Source organism: Nicotiana tabacum, chromosome 20 (genome assembly GCF_000715075.1).
Source record: "Nicotiana tabacum cultivar K326 chromosome 20, ASM71507v2, whole genome shotgun sequence".
Classification (NCBI taxonomy): Eukaryota; Viridiplantae; Streptophyta; class Magnoliopsida; order Solanales; family Solanaceae; genus Nicotiana; species Nicotiana tabacum.
In genome coordinates this window covers 89,424,943-89,436,819 of record NC_134099.1, presented here as the reverse complement: position 1 = coordinate 89,436,819, position 11,877 = coordinate 89,424,943, and the positions used below count along the sequence as shown (strand labels likewise).

Sequence of the window (11,877 nt, the reverse complement as noted above, 5' to 3'; positions counted from 1 at the left end):
GTTTCTTGCGATGCTGATACTGTTTTTCTGGCTTCTATTGCTGTTACTAGCTATTGTCTATTGTCTATTCTTTATTTTCTTATTCTTGAGTCAAGAGTCTTTCCGAAAATAGCGTCTCTAGCTCTCTAGCTAGGGATAAGGTGTGCATTGCATACACTCTAGCGTCCTAAATCCCACTTGTGACATTTTATTGTTGTTCTCCCATATCCCACTTGTGAGATTTTTATTGTCGTTGTCGATGACTTATAAGTCGCTAAGATCATACACTCTAACGTCCTAAATCCCACTTGTGACATTTTATTGTTGTTCTCCCGTATCCCACCTGTGATATTTTTATTGTCGTTGTCGATGACTTATAAGTCGGTAAGATATGACGTATTGGTCACTTGTTCCTAATTCGTAAATGCGACTTAAATATCCCCTTTTACCTCTTTCGTGTTCAGTCTTTGCCCATAATCACCATCTCATCCACACTGCGTTCCAACTTGCAGACCTTAAAAAAAGCAGCAGCAATGGGCCGTTCGCTATTCTCTCATTTCAGTATGGTCACTTATTCTGCTCCTCGCTTCGCCTCTTCCACGTATTCATCTCTCTATCTCCTCTGTTTAACTGTTAATTTTCCCTTTCTCTATTCACTATCTTCAATTTTAGTTCTGTTTTTATCAATATTTAGCAGGTTACGCGGATTAAGTTCAGGTAAATACTTGAGAAGATCACAGCTAATTCGTCAACGTAATTTACAAGCCGGTCGAGATTTCCGGTGCCTTTGCAGTGTAGCTGTCTCTGAACCTGTTAATTCTGAGTCTTCTTCAAGCCCTGTAAAGTAATGCAGATCGCAATTTTTGCTACTATAACTCTTTTTTATCAAAGTCTACTCGATTGTAATGCAACTCAGAAAGATGAAATATTTACTGAACAAGAAAAAAAGAAGAAAATTTCTCTGCATTGTTTGATGATTTCAATTTGACAGCTTGTTAATTAATGGGCTAGTTGATTCATTTTTACGCTCTTGGTTAATGTGTGATTTGTCAAATTAGCCGTGCTTTAATCATTTTTATGACTCTGGTGTCCATGTAATGTAAGCTTGCATGGACCTCATACCATTCCATCGAGTACCTGCTATCTCCCACTGGCACACGTACTAGGTAACTCTACCCATCAAGCCGGCAATGGGGATAAAACACCTAGTATTTTTTTCCCTCCGCTGAGATTTGAGCCTGAGATCTCACCACTAGGCCACACCCTTGGATGCTAGTGCTTTGATCATTTTTCCTGGACTGCATAACTTGTTTATCCATCTTGAGGAACCTGTCCGGAAAGTTTAAGGTTAATTTTGTTACTTTTTGGTGATTTTTGAGTTGACTTGTGTCAGTCATTGTTAGTAAGCTAGTAAATTTACAACAGTCAGATTTCCCCCCTCCATTTACTATTCACAGTAATTCTTGGATACTCTTTGGCGCTTTTTACCAGAGATAATATTAATCCGCAACAATCAGTGATTGGTATGGTTATGCTGCTCCACAATGCTAGTAGCTGGTTTCTTACATGAGTAATACTTACACTTTTTTTGCACTTTTAAATTGTTTTGTATGATTTACATGTCTTATTCTTAACTTTTGGTCTTGTTGCATTGTGTACTCATATTATGTGGTTCCATATATTGGTACTTCCGAACGTAGAAGCTTGTGGCTGTTAAGTTTGTTTTCTCAATATATTTTAAACCTAGTTTAACTCGTGGAAATGAAACATACTAAGAATGAACACCTTCATCAAGAAGTTATGTAGTTGTTGGGCAAGCACCAAGATATGGAGAAATGTATTGCTTGTGGTTGATGGTACCAAGAGGCATTATCTGAACCTCAAGTGAGTGATTTTGAAGTAAACACATTTATGTGTAGCGCTACATGCTTAGCTGGTTATATTTGAAACTTCAGATCGCTATGATAGTATATGATTTTCATGATTAGAATGTTTTACTTTTGTTATTTTTTCCCTTTAAACAGGAAGAGAATAGTCTCTGGTGTTCAGCCTACAGGATTGATACATCTGGGAAATTATCTTGGTGCCATAAAGAACTGGATACGCTTGCAGGTTGGCTTCTTTGTCATTTTTCTTACGGTTTCAGTCGGAAAAGAGTATGTCAAAGAATTTTTAACTTAGCTACAACATAATCTAAGCAATTGAATCTCTCTTTACTTTTATTGTTGGCGTCTTATTTAATGTTGCTTAATATCTATTAATGCTTTGTTTTGCAATCTGAAGCGAAGGTGTAAGTGCTTCCTACTAATGTAGCATGTTGAATGGTGCTTGAGGTTTCCACCTTTAGCTTTTACTCACGAACATTTTGTGTTCACAAAGTTTGTGGATTTGTCTCGGTGTAGTCAAATTCGTTTACCCCATAATGGGAATTTATATAGCATCAATCTAAACATTTGAATTTCTACAACTAGTTTGGTTATCATTTCCACATGAGATCTGTTTCACAATGGAGCCAGTATCAGCCTGGGAAACTCTGTTGAATGAACCTTGTTGAATCCACACTTCTTAGTCATCATTTTTCAACATCTTTTCCGCAATATGTTACTGCGGATTGGCTATCAAGGTCTGACAGTCAATGTGTAGGGCTTCCAACGGACACGCTAGCGCGCTGATCAACTCGTTATAAATCAAATATCTGCTGATCTCTTTGAGTTTTTCTGCATGTTGTGTGGGTGACGATGCCTCAATCAGGTTTTTTGTATGGTGAACTCCAATTGCTAACACAGTTTGATGAGAAAACAGTGGATGTTATAACTGCTATGAGTTCCTGTTTTTGTCTGGATTCTTCCTTCTTATTATTCGGATAGTCAATTAAATGGCATATTTGTAAAGAAATTCTTGAAATCCCTTAATGCTAGTATTCAGTTGATTGGAAATTACAGCGGCTGTACATATAAGACGTGTTAAGAGATTTACGATCATTTTACATATAAAAGAAAACAGATTTGCTACTAATCTTTTTTCTATTTGTATGAGAAATATTATTATATTTTCTTTTACAGAAATTTCAATTTAGATTTGACTTACTCTCACTGACGAGGTTGCTCTTTTCAGGATACATATGAGACATTCTTCTTCATTGTGGACCTTCATGCGGTATAGTTCCAATTTGCCAGACTATTCCCCAGTCATATATTGTTTCTTTGGAATTTTCTCATGCTGTTTTACATTTTGTGGAAGATATATATGAACTTGCATTATCAAGTAATAGTTGTATGACTCACTCCTCTCCTTTATATAAATTTAATCAGTTACTTTATACTCTCTTAGTTTCGCAATATCACTGTGATTATCTGCTTAATTTGCTAACCCTATTTCTGCCCAAGGAAGTTTTAAAAGTAAAGTGCCTAGATCTTTCATCATCGTCCAATTGCTCAATTGGAAGTTAGTTCATCTAGGATTTTGAATGGCAATGCAGATTCTCAGGCTTTATTAACTCAAATCCTAGTAGGGACCTCCCTTTTCCTAGAGAAAGCATATGATAGAATACCACAACAGGCCATTTGGAGGGTGATGGAGAAGAAAGGAATTCATATTAGATATATGAATGTCATAAAGGACATAATGATATATGAAGGAGCTGTCACTAGCATGAAAACAATAGTAGGAGATACAGAAGAGTTTTCCATAACAGTGGGTTTACACCAGGGTTCTTCATTGGGCCCTTACTTATTTACCCTAGTTATGGATGAGTTAACCAACACAATTCAAGATGAGGTCCCATGGTGTATGCTATTTGCTGATGATATTGTGCTAATTGACGAAACTAGCGAGGATGTCAGCCAAAAGCTTGAGCTATGGAGAAGAACCTTAGAGAGTAAGGATTTTAGGATAAGTAGAAGTAAAACTGAGTACATGCACTGCAAGTTTAGTTAGCATGAGAAGAGCGAAGTTGAGGTGAGACTAAATGGGATTGCGGTGCCAAAATGTAAACAATTTAGATATTTAGGGTTGTTGTTTTAGGGGAATGAAATGATAGATGAAGATGTTACTCATAGGATTAAAACTGGATGGTTGAAATGGAGAAGTGTTACCGGGATGTTATGTGATAAAAGGATGCCTACCAAAGTAAAAGTTAAGTTCTATAGAAGAGCTACAAGACCAGCTATGTTATATGATAGTGAATATTGGACTGCTAAGTCCAACATATCCATAAAATGAGTGTTGAAGAAATGTGGATGGTAAGATGGAAGTGCTGTCACACAAGATTAGATTAGATTAAAAATGCAAGCATTCGGCAAAAGGTGCAAGTAGCGTGTATTAAGGATAAAATGAGAGAAGGTCGCTTGAGATGGTTTGGTCATGTCCTACGTCGACCTACAGATGCACCGGTCCATAGGTGTGAAACTATGGTAGGACTAATAAATCTTTCTTCTTCCAATTGAGTAGGACTTGTGACTAGGTGAAAATAAGAGTAAATGGTCTCGTTTGTTTTTTAGTTCTCTGAGAACATTATGCCATGCTGATACCCATTCACTTGCTTATGCACATATGACAAATCTAGCCCCAAAATGCCTCGCTGTAACCCCTACCACTGCGTGAGAGGATAAGGAAACAAATAAAAGCTGGTGAAGGTAATATTGTTTCAGATTTTTCCAGATAACTTTGCCATATGACGCACAACAATTGCCAAGGTCAACAAGGGATACAGCTGCTATTTATTTAGCATGTGGTGTGGATCCTTCTAAGGTCTGCTCTTTATTTTCTCTGACATATATATTACATTGTGGCCTATCCCTTGCATTGTGATTATTGCGACTTTGCTTCCAGGCTTCAGTCTTTGTGCAGTCTCATGTCCGTGCTCATGTAGAGTTGATGTGGCTTTTGAGTTCTGCAACACCTATTGGTTGGCTCAACAGGATGATTCAATTTAAAGAGAAATCACGGAAGGCGGTGCGTCATTGCTGTATGCAGCCCTTTCTCCATTGCCTGTTGATCTTTCAATATCTTAATTTCTGCTTTTTACGATTTAACAATTTATATAGATTTAATTCACCAAATTTGAAGGAATTTTATTTCAACCATATCATCTGTAAACTGTGATTTGATGCTGCATGTGTAAAAAGTGAATATTGAACTACACTTTAGAGGTGCAATAATTCAAAAGTATGAACATAACCAGAGGATGTTTTGGATAAATAATAATAGTAGGTAGATTTGGTATCAAGTTTGAATACACAAACTGGGTAGAACTTCTATGGCTGGCAAAAGATAATTCATTGATTTTTCTTTGACTATATTTACAAGTACCATTGATTTCATTAGGCTCCACATAAATGTATTCATGTGAACATGATGCCTGCTTTATCTGAAGAACTACACTTTTTCTCAACACGAGTTTGCTGCTTGCCTCTTGAACTTACAACCTTTAGTGCCTCATATAATCTTGTTCTTTACACACGTATTTTAGTTACCTGATCTCCTTTCTATTTTATAGATCAGTTTCTTCTATTTTATGCAGTTAGTAGTCAAGACCAGGTTTGATAATTTTTCTGTTTCTATAAACAACATTAAACAAACATCATTTTGATGGTAACATCTCTTATGAATACGGAATAAATGTTAAGATGTCTTTGCGGGGGCATCAGAAGAGCCTATAATTTGATATGAAGATCTCAACTGTATTTGATAGGCCAAATTTTCTTTAAGTTCCATAACCCAGTATGAATACCCCTTAGAGTATGGATACTTGAAGATATTATTAACAAGCATGCTTTGAAATGTTATTAACTAGCATGCTTTTAATGGGTATGCCTTTGGACCCCTTATCTCCAGCAGAAACATGTATGTCTGCTTTGGGATTCTTACTTTTCTCATTTCTGACGTTAAGACTTCTTACAATTGCTGAAATATCTGATCCATATAATTAATGCTTGAAATCGGAACCAAGAAATTGAAATGAACCTTTGGGATTTTTGCACAAATAGCCGGCCGGATTCAATGTTTTTCCCTGGCTGATATACATAGATTACTGATTATACATGGTTATACACATAGTTATACTTGAACTATGCAAATATTATACATCTGCAGACTATTTTTAGTTTAAGCGGTTGGGTAGACGGCTATTTAGGTGAATTCTTCTAAACCTTTTTGCCGGAATGACATAAAAATCCAGACTGTGGTTGCTGGTTTTATCTCCATCTCTTACAGAAACATCATAACTCTTTGCTTTCACACTTAAACCTTTGGCTCTTTCTTATACCGGACTGTTTTTTCAGTGTCTCTACCAGTTGTTTTAATATTTATTTCTCTATGCAGGGGGATGAAAATGTGGGTGTTGCCCTTCTAACCTATCCTGTACTAATGGCTGCTGATATTCTTCTGTACCAGGTGGTTTCCAGCTCCATACTTCACTAACCCTAGTTAATGTCTCGGATTTATTTTTTATGAATTAGAAGCTTGACTTGTTGCATTCAGTATTTTGATTACCATTATATCTTGGGGTATCCTTGGGAAGCTTGCTCAAATGCCACTGCAGTTCCCAGCACAATTTTCCGCCAACTCTAATCTTGAAAGTGTGTGTGAATATGTGTGGATCTGATGTATCAAAGTATCCTTCGGCAGTCTGATTTTGTCCCTGTCGGAGAGGATCAGAAGCAACACCTGGAGTTGACACGAGAGCTGGCTGAGCGTGTTAACTATTTATATGGAGGAAGGAAGTGGAAGAAACTGGGAGGGTAAGTCATAAGGCAGCCGTGTTATGCTCTAAATACATATATTTGGATACTCACCATCTTGTTGTTTGACTTTTTCGTGCCCCTCCTAATTGTTGATTATATTTCAACTTGTCAAAAGAAAATCACTTTATTATTTTTTTGTAACAGGAGAGGCGGTTCAATCTTCAAGGTGGATTCTCACTGAAGCCTGGTTGATACCCTTCACTTCTGTACATGCTATTTGTATAGGTGAAGAATGCTAATCAGTATGCTTTTGTCAATGTAGGTTCCTGAGCCCCTTATTCCACCCGCTGGGGCTCGAATCATGTCCCTTACTGATGGTCTTTCCAAGGTTTGAAATTTCTTAAGTTCGAGCAGCTTTTATTTGTTTCATTTTCTTCTTCTGCAAAAAGTGCTCTTCTTGCAATTGTTGCAGCCTAAAGCCATTGTCGTATTTGTTTCAGTTTCTTTAATAAATTCATGCTTCTTTCCAATATATTTTTCTAATGGAGTTCGTTGGACAGATGTCGAAGTCAGCACCATCTGATCAGTCGAGAATCAATTTGCTAGATTCAAAAGATGTAAGTAAAATTAGTTTTTTTATGGGCATCTGTTTTTTGCGTTTAGAAGCATCTTTTATTATATCACTTTTGGAACGCCACGTTTATGCATTTTAACATCATAAAAAGCTTGAATTGGCTAATCATATTCTGAATGTGTTGTTGTAAGAAGGAAAGAAAAAGACTTTATACACAATTTCTAGACTTTGGAATCTGCAATTCCATGTCTAAGTTCATCATAAATACTTTTTTTATCTCTTTTCCTCTCTGTTATATTTGGCTTACTCCACATATCCATGTCCATTTATTGGCCTTTGATAAAAATATCTGAAAGTTACAATTAGTAAAAGAATGTCAAGACCATGTCCATTTATTGGTTTTGGATAAAAATATCTGAAAGTTACAAATAGTAAAAGAATGTCAAACTCAAGAGCAATAGTGCATTTCAGGGTCTAGTGTGAAGAAAGATGGTCCTTGGATCTAACTCAACCTAAACAACTAGATGTTGGAGTTGAGTTATGTTCAAGGTTCATTTTTCTAAACATGGTATCAAAGTCAAAGTCATCCTTATTCTTGGTTTAACCACTGTCACGCCCAGGCATTATGTTGTCTAGGCTCCAGGTGTCCGGCCTTGGGCATGCGGAGGTACTAGATGCTCACTGTGATGGTAGTGGCTTTATTAAAAGTTGAAGCAATTGGACTAAGAGTTGACATCCACATGTGACCATATTGGGATTATTTCTCTTTAGTTAAGTGTCCAGCTTCATCCCAAATTAAATGTCCAGCTTTATCCCCAATTAACATCTATTTCCTAAAGGGAAATTTAACCACATTTTATGCACGGTAAAAAGTTAAAACAACACTTTCTTTCATCTCACCACACTATATATTCTATTTTGACCTTAAGAAATCAAAATCAAAACAATGATCTCTTTTTTAAGAAAAAACCAATAATCTCATGTCCATTCTTTTAGATTAACAATTACAGTTTAAATTTCTTATTCAATACTTGTATCATGTCAAAATAGGTGTTTTGCTGGAGTAGGATAATTTATCTTATCAAAAGAAAAAGTGTTCTGTTGGAGTAGGGTTCTAGGTGTGGAGTTGTATGCATTTTTTAATAAATCTTTAGTGGTGATGACCTTGTGATATCGAAATAAAGCTTGGCTGGGGTAATTATCATGTGTTGAACATTAAACCTGTTTCATGCTTAATGTGGGATTTTTTGTTCTTTTCATAGGTAATAGCAAATAAGATAAAACGGTGCAAGACTGATTCGTTTCCTGGGTAAGCATCATTCGCTTCTGGTGCGGAGGCTTGTAGAATTTTATTTTATTTTCTCCATTGAGACTTTAATGTCTTACTTTCTTTTTAAAAGAAAAAGCTGCTCTAAAGGCTAGACCTTGACAAGGCACGTTACATACGTCCTTTGGAACAAGTATTTGTCTCAATGACTTTACTTTCTTGTGGTGTGTTATAATTTTTTCTGTTGTTTTATTTGTCAATATACAGCATGGAGTTTGACAATCCGGAAAGACCTGAATGTAACAATCTTCTTTCTATTTATCAGCTAGTTACAGGCAAGACCAAGCAGGTGAATGTCTTCATATCTAATGCTATTAATTTATGTACATTATCCTTTCGTTTCACCAGTATTATGTATGCCTACTCTTTTATGGGTGGCAGGTTGACTTTAGCATATAAATGTTACTACTTTTGCTCTATATGTTTTCTGTGGTTCCTCGCGCTCTTATTACAGTTCCTTGTCCTGTTAACTACAACCCAAAGAATTAGGAAATCAAGCCAATTCCTTGGTCCCATTTTATGTGATGCATATAATTGAGAGAGTCGATACAATTTTTTTAGTATACTAAATTAATTGGATATTAGAATTTTAAATTTTGTATTAGTTATATCCTTCCAAGGAAACCGTGCATAGCGGGAGCTTAGTGCATCTTCTGCCCTTTTTTATTAGTTATATCCTAACTTAAGGACACAATTTTTATATTCGAATGTTTGAAAAACTTTCAACATTATTAAGAACTTAAATTTATTAGACAATTTAAATCAATATCATAAGTTGGTGCTCTCTTTAAGCTGGCTTTTGGACTTTTAAGAATATGCTAAAAATATTGTAAATATATTGTAACATCAATAGGGGAAATTCATTATTACTAAGGATTAGTTAAGATCCATTAGGAAGATTTGTTCATCTGCAATTATGTACTTTTTGTGTTCCTTCCTATTCTATAGCTTAGGGGTGTTCATGGTTCGGTTTTTCCCTAAAAAGAAACCAAACCACGTAAGTCGGTTTTTCAAATATTAGAACCAAACCAAACCAATTAAGTCGGTTTTTTCTTGATTCGGTTTATGTCGGTATTTCGGTTTTTTCGGTTATTTGTTGGTTTTTTCTTAAATATAAGACATACACTATCAAACACATATTTCGGCGACCACATTTTCAACGTAACGCTATCAAATCAATTGCCCTTTGAGAAATCTATTATTTACCAAGCAATATTGGAGAAGTTAATTCTCAATGACTTGATGCCACAGGAAGTTGCAGAAGAATGCAGAGATATGAATTGGGGAACGTTCAAACTCGTGCTTACAGATGCTTTAGTTGATCATCTACACCCTATCCAGGTTTCTTCTTTCGCTTGTGATGCCTCCTGAGCTAATTGTATATTTGAGCGAAAGTTCAATTTTGTATGTCTGCCAAAATCTGACTTGAGGACTTTTCTCTATAGCAAGACAGCGAGGTTACTAATCATTTATTTTCTAATATGATGGTTGTCCCATATCTGTTGCACTCTCTTGCTCTAGTTAGAGACCTCTTTCTGTGCTGTTGGCCTTGTAGGTGAAAGCGTGCATAAAGCTCTAATTTTGCTTTCCTTTCAGACTGGTGTATGCTGTCCACGGTTGAATGTTCAAAAAGGATATAGTTATTCTTAAATGATAAGTCTCAAGTATCCATTTCCTGGAAGGAAAAAGAAATCTGGACTGTGCTTCATGATCCTTGGAAGATAAATTTTATCCTATTGTTAACCATTACTTTATTTAACAAAAGTTATTCTATTTATAAGTATCCACCTATCAGTGGGTAAGGAGCTAAAAAGAGTTAAGTTGTCGCAGCCTCGTGAATTAGGATTCAAGGTGAATAACTGGAACATTTATGGGAAAACTGATCAAGTTGCGGGTGGCTTGTAAAACTTGTTTGACTTCAACTTTTGCTTCATTTTTGACTTGCTTCTATGGTTTAGAAAGTGTAATGGAAGGCCGCTGGTGGCATATTTTTCATAGATTCCAAGCCTTGGAGGCATGCATATGTTTGCATCTATTTTTATGTTTGAATTTTCTGCTATCCTTTTTTTGACAATATACCTTGCTAGTATTTTGCATCTAGGTATTAACTGGTGACAATCTAACCCCATTGTGTTCTAACTCTTCATCTTCCTCTCGAGCATCTTTTTTATTTCAACTCACTTCTCTTTCAAATATAGGGTTATGGATTTATAGTTTCTTCCGTAGCCTTTTTCTTTTAATTTTCTGTGAAATTCTTTTTGTTCGGTTTTCTAGCAGTCTAAATTTCTGTTTAAAATGGAATAAGTTCAAGATCAGAGAATGGCATCTTCTTGTCTCTGATTCCCATAGTACAATCGGAAGTCGAAGATGATTGCAAGCCTAGTGTCTCTCCAATGTTTTATTCCTTCAAAGACACTTCTGCGTAATTCCTTTTGGTTTGTACTTTTCAGGTACGCTATGAGGAAATTGTATCAGACGCAAGTTACTTGGATGGAGTCCTGGCAGAGGGAGCCAGAAAAGCAGCAGATGTAGCAGATGTTACTGTCAATAATGTCTACCAGGCAATGGGATTCTTGAGGAGATGAACAATGTATATTTCCCTGTAGATTCCTGGATTTGCCTGTCAATTTGTGAGGTGCAAAGAAATGTGATATTTTTAAGGCGGGCATGCTACACTATTGATGGGGTTTGAACCCTCCACCTCAAATGTGGTAGGCAGAGAGCTCACTCACCAAGTGAGCTACCCCTTATCTTGTGAATTTGTTGTTACATTTGATTTCTTTCTTTATACATTAGTGCATTTTTTAGACCTTAAATGGAGGATGTACTGCTGATTTTGCCATTTTTGTTTATTCACAATGTATAACTAATTTTTGTACTCCACCTTTCTACTCATTTTACTTGAGAGTTTTGAAAGCAAATTTTATGTTGCAAGTTGCTTTTAGCTTTACACACTTACTATTTGAAGAGAAATAGTTTTTCTCGTAATGTTTTTGGCATTTAGAAATCCGTTAATAACTGCTTGCAGAACTAACGCAATAAGTTAGTGAAGGAAAGTCTTTCCTTTGTTTTCTTGGACTTGGAATATGCAGATGACACTAGTCATTGTTATGAGCCAGCAAGGTCTAAAATCAGCTTATTTTGAGAAGTGTTTTTTTAAAAATACTTTTCAAAAAAGTGCTTTTGGTGATAAACAATTTGTGATTGATTAATTAATTTGAAAAACACTTTTGAGCAGTAATTAGTGTCTGACCAAACTTTTGAAAACTGCTTCTAAGTGTATTTTTCTCAAAAGTGCTTCTTAGAAAAATACT

At 35.9% G+C, this 11,877-nt stretch overlaps 1 protein-coding gene across 7 annotated transcripts; it reads left to right on the top strand.

Moving 5' to 3' along the window:
* The first annotated feature begins 388 nt into the window (after positions 1-388).
* Positions 389-11,501, top strand: LOC107791065 (tryptophan--tRNA ligase, chloroplastic/mitochondrial). Of its 7 annotated transcripts, none has more exons than XM_016613058.2 (16): positions 422-580; positions 674-823; positions 1,786-1,863; positions 2,004-2,091; positions 3,094-3,135; positions 4,639-4,728; positions 4,810-4,932; positions 6,301-6,372; positions 6,607-6,719; positions 6,867-6,888; positions 6,985-7,050; positions 7,223-7,279; positions 8,499-8,545; positions 8,771-8,852; positions 9,815-9,904; positions 11,014-11,501. In XM_016613058.2, the coding sequence occupies exons 1-16, from the start codon at positions 513-515 to the stop codon at positions 11,146-11,148; spliced, it is 1,323 nt and encodes a 440-aa protein (XP_016468544.1). In that variant the 5' UTR covers positions 422-512; the 3' UTR covers positions 11,149-11,501. The 7 variants fall into 7 exon arrangements, with proteins under 7 accessions (XP_075096629.1, XP_075096628.1, XP_016468544.1 ...); XM_016613059.2 differs by having other exon boundaries at positions 426-580; positions 677-823; XM_075240528.1 differs by lacking the exon at positions 1,786-1,863 and having other exon boundaries at positions 389-580; positions 677-696.
* The last annotated feature ends 376 nt before the right edge of the window (positions 11,502-11,877 follow it).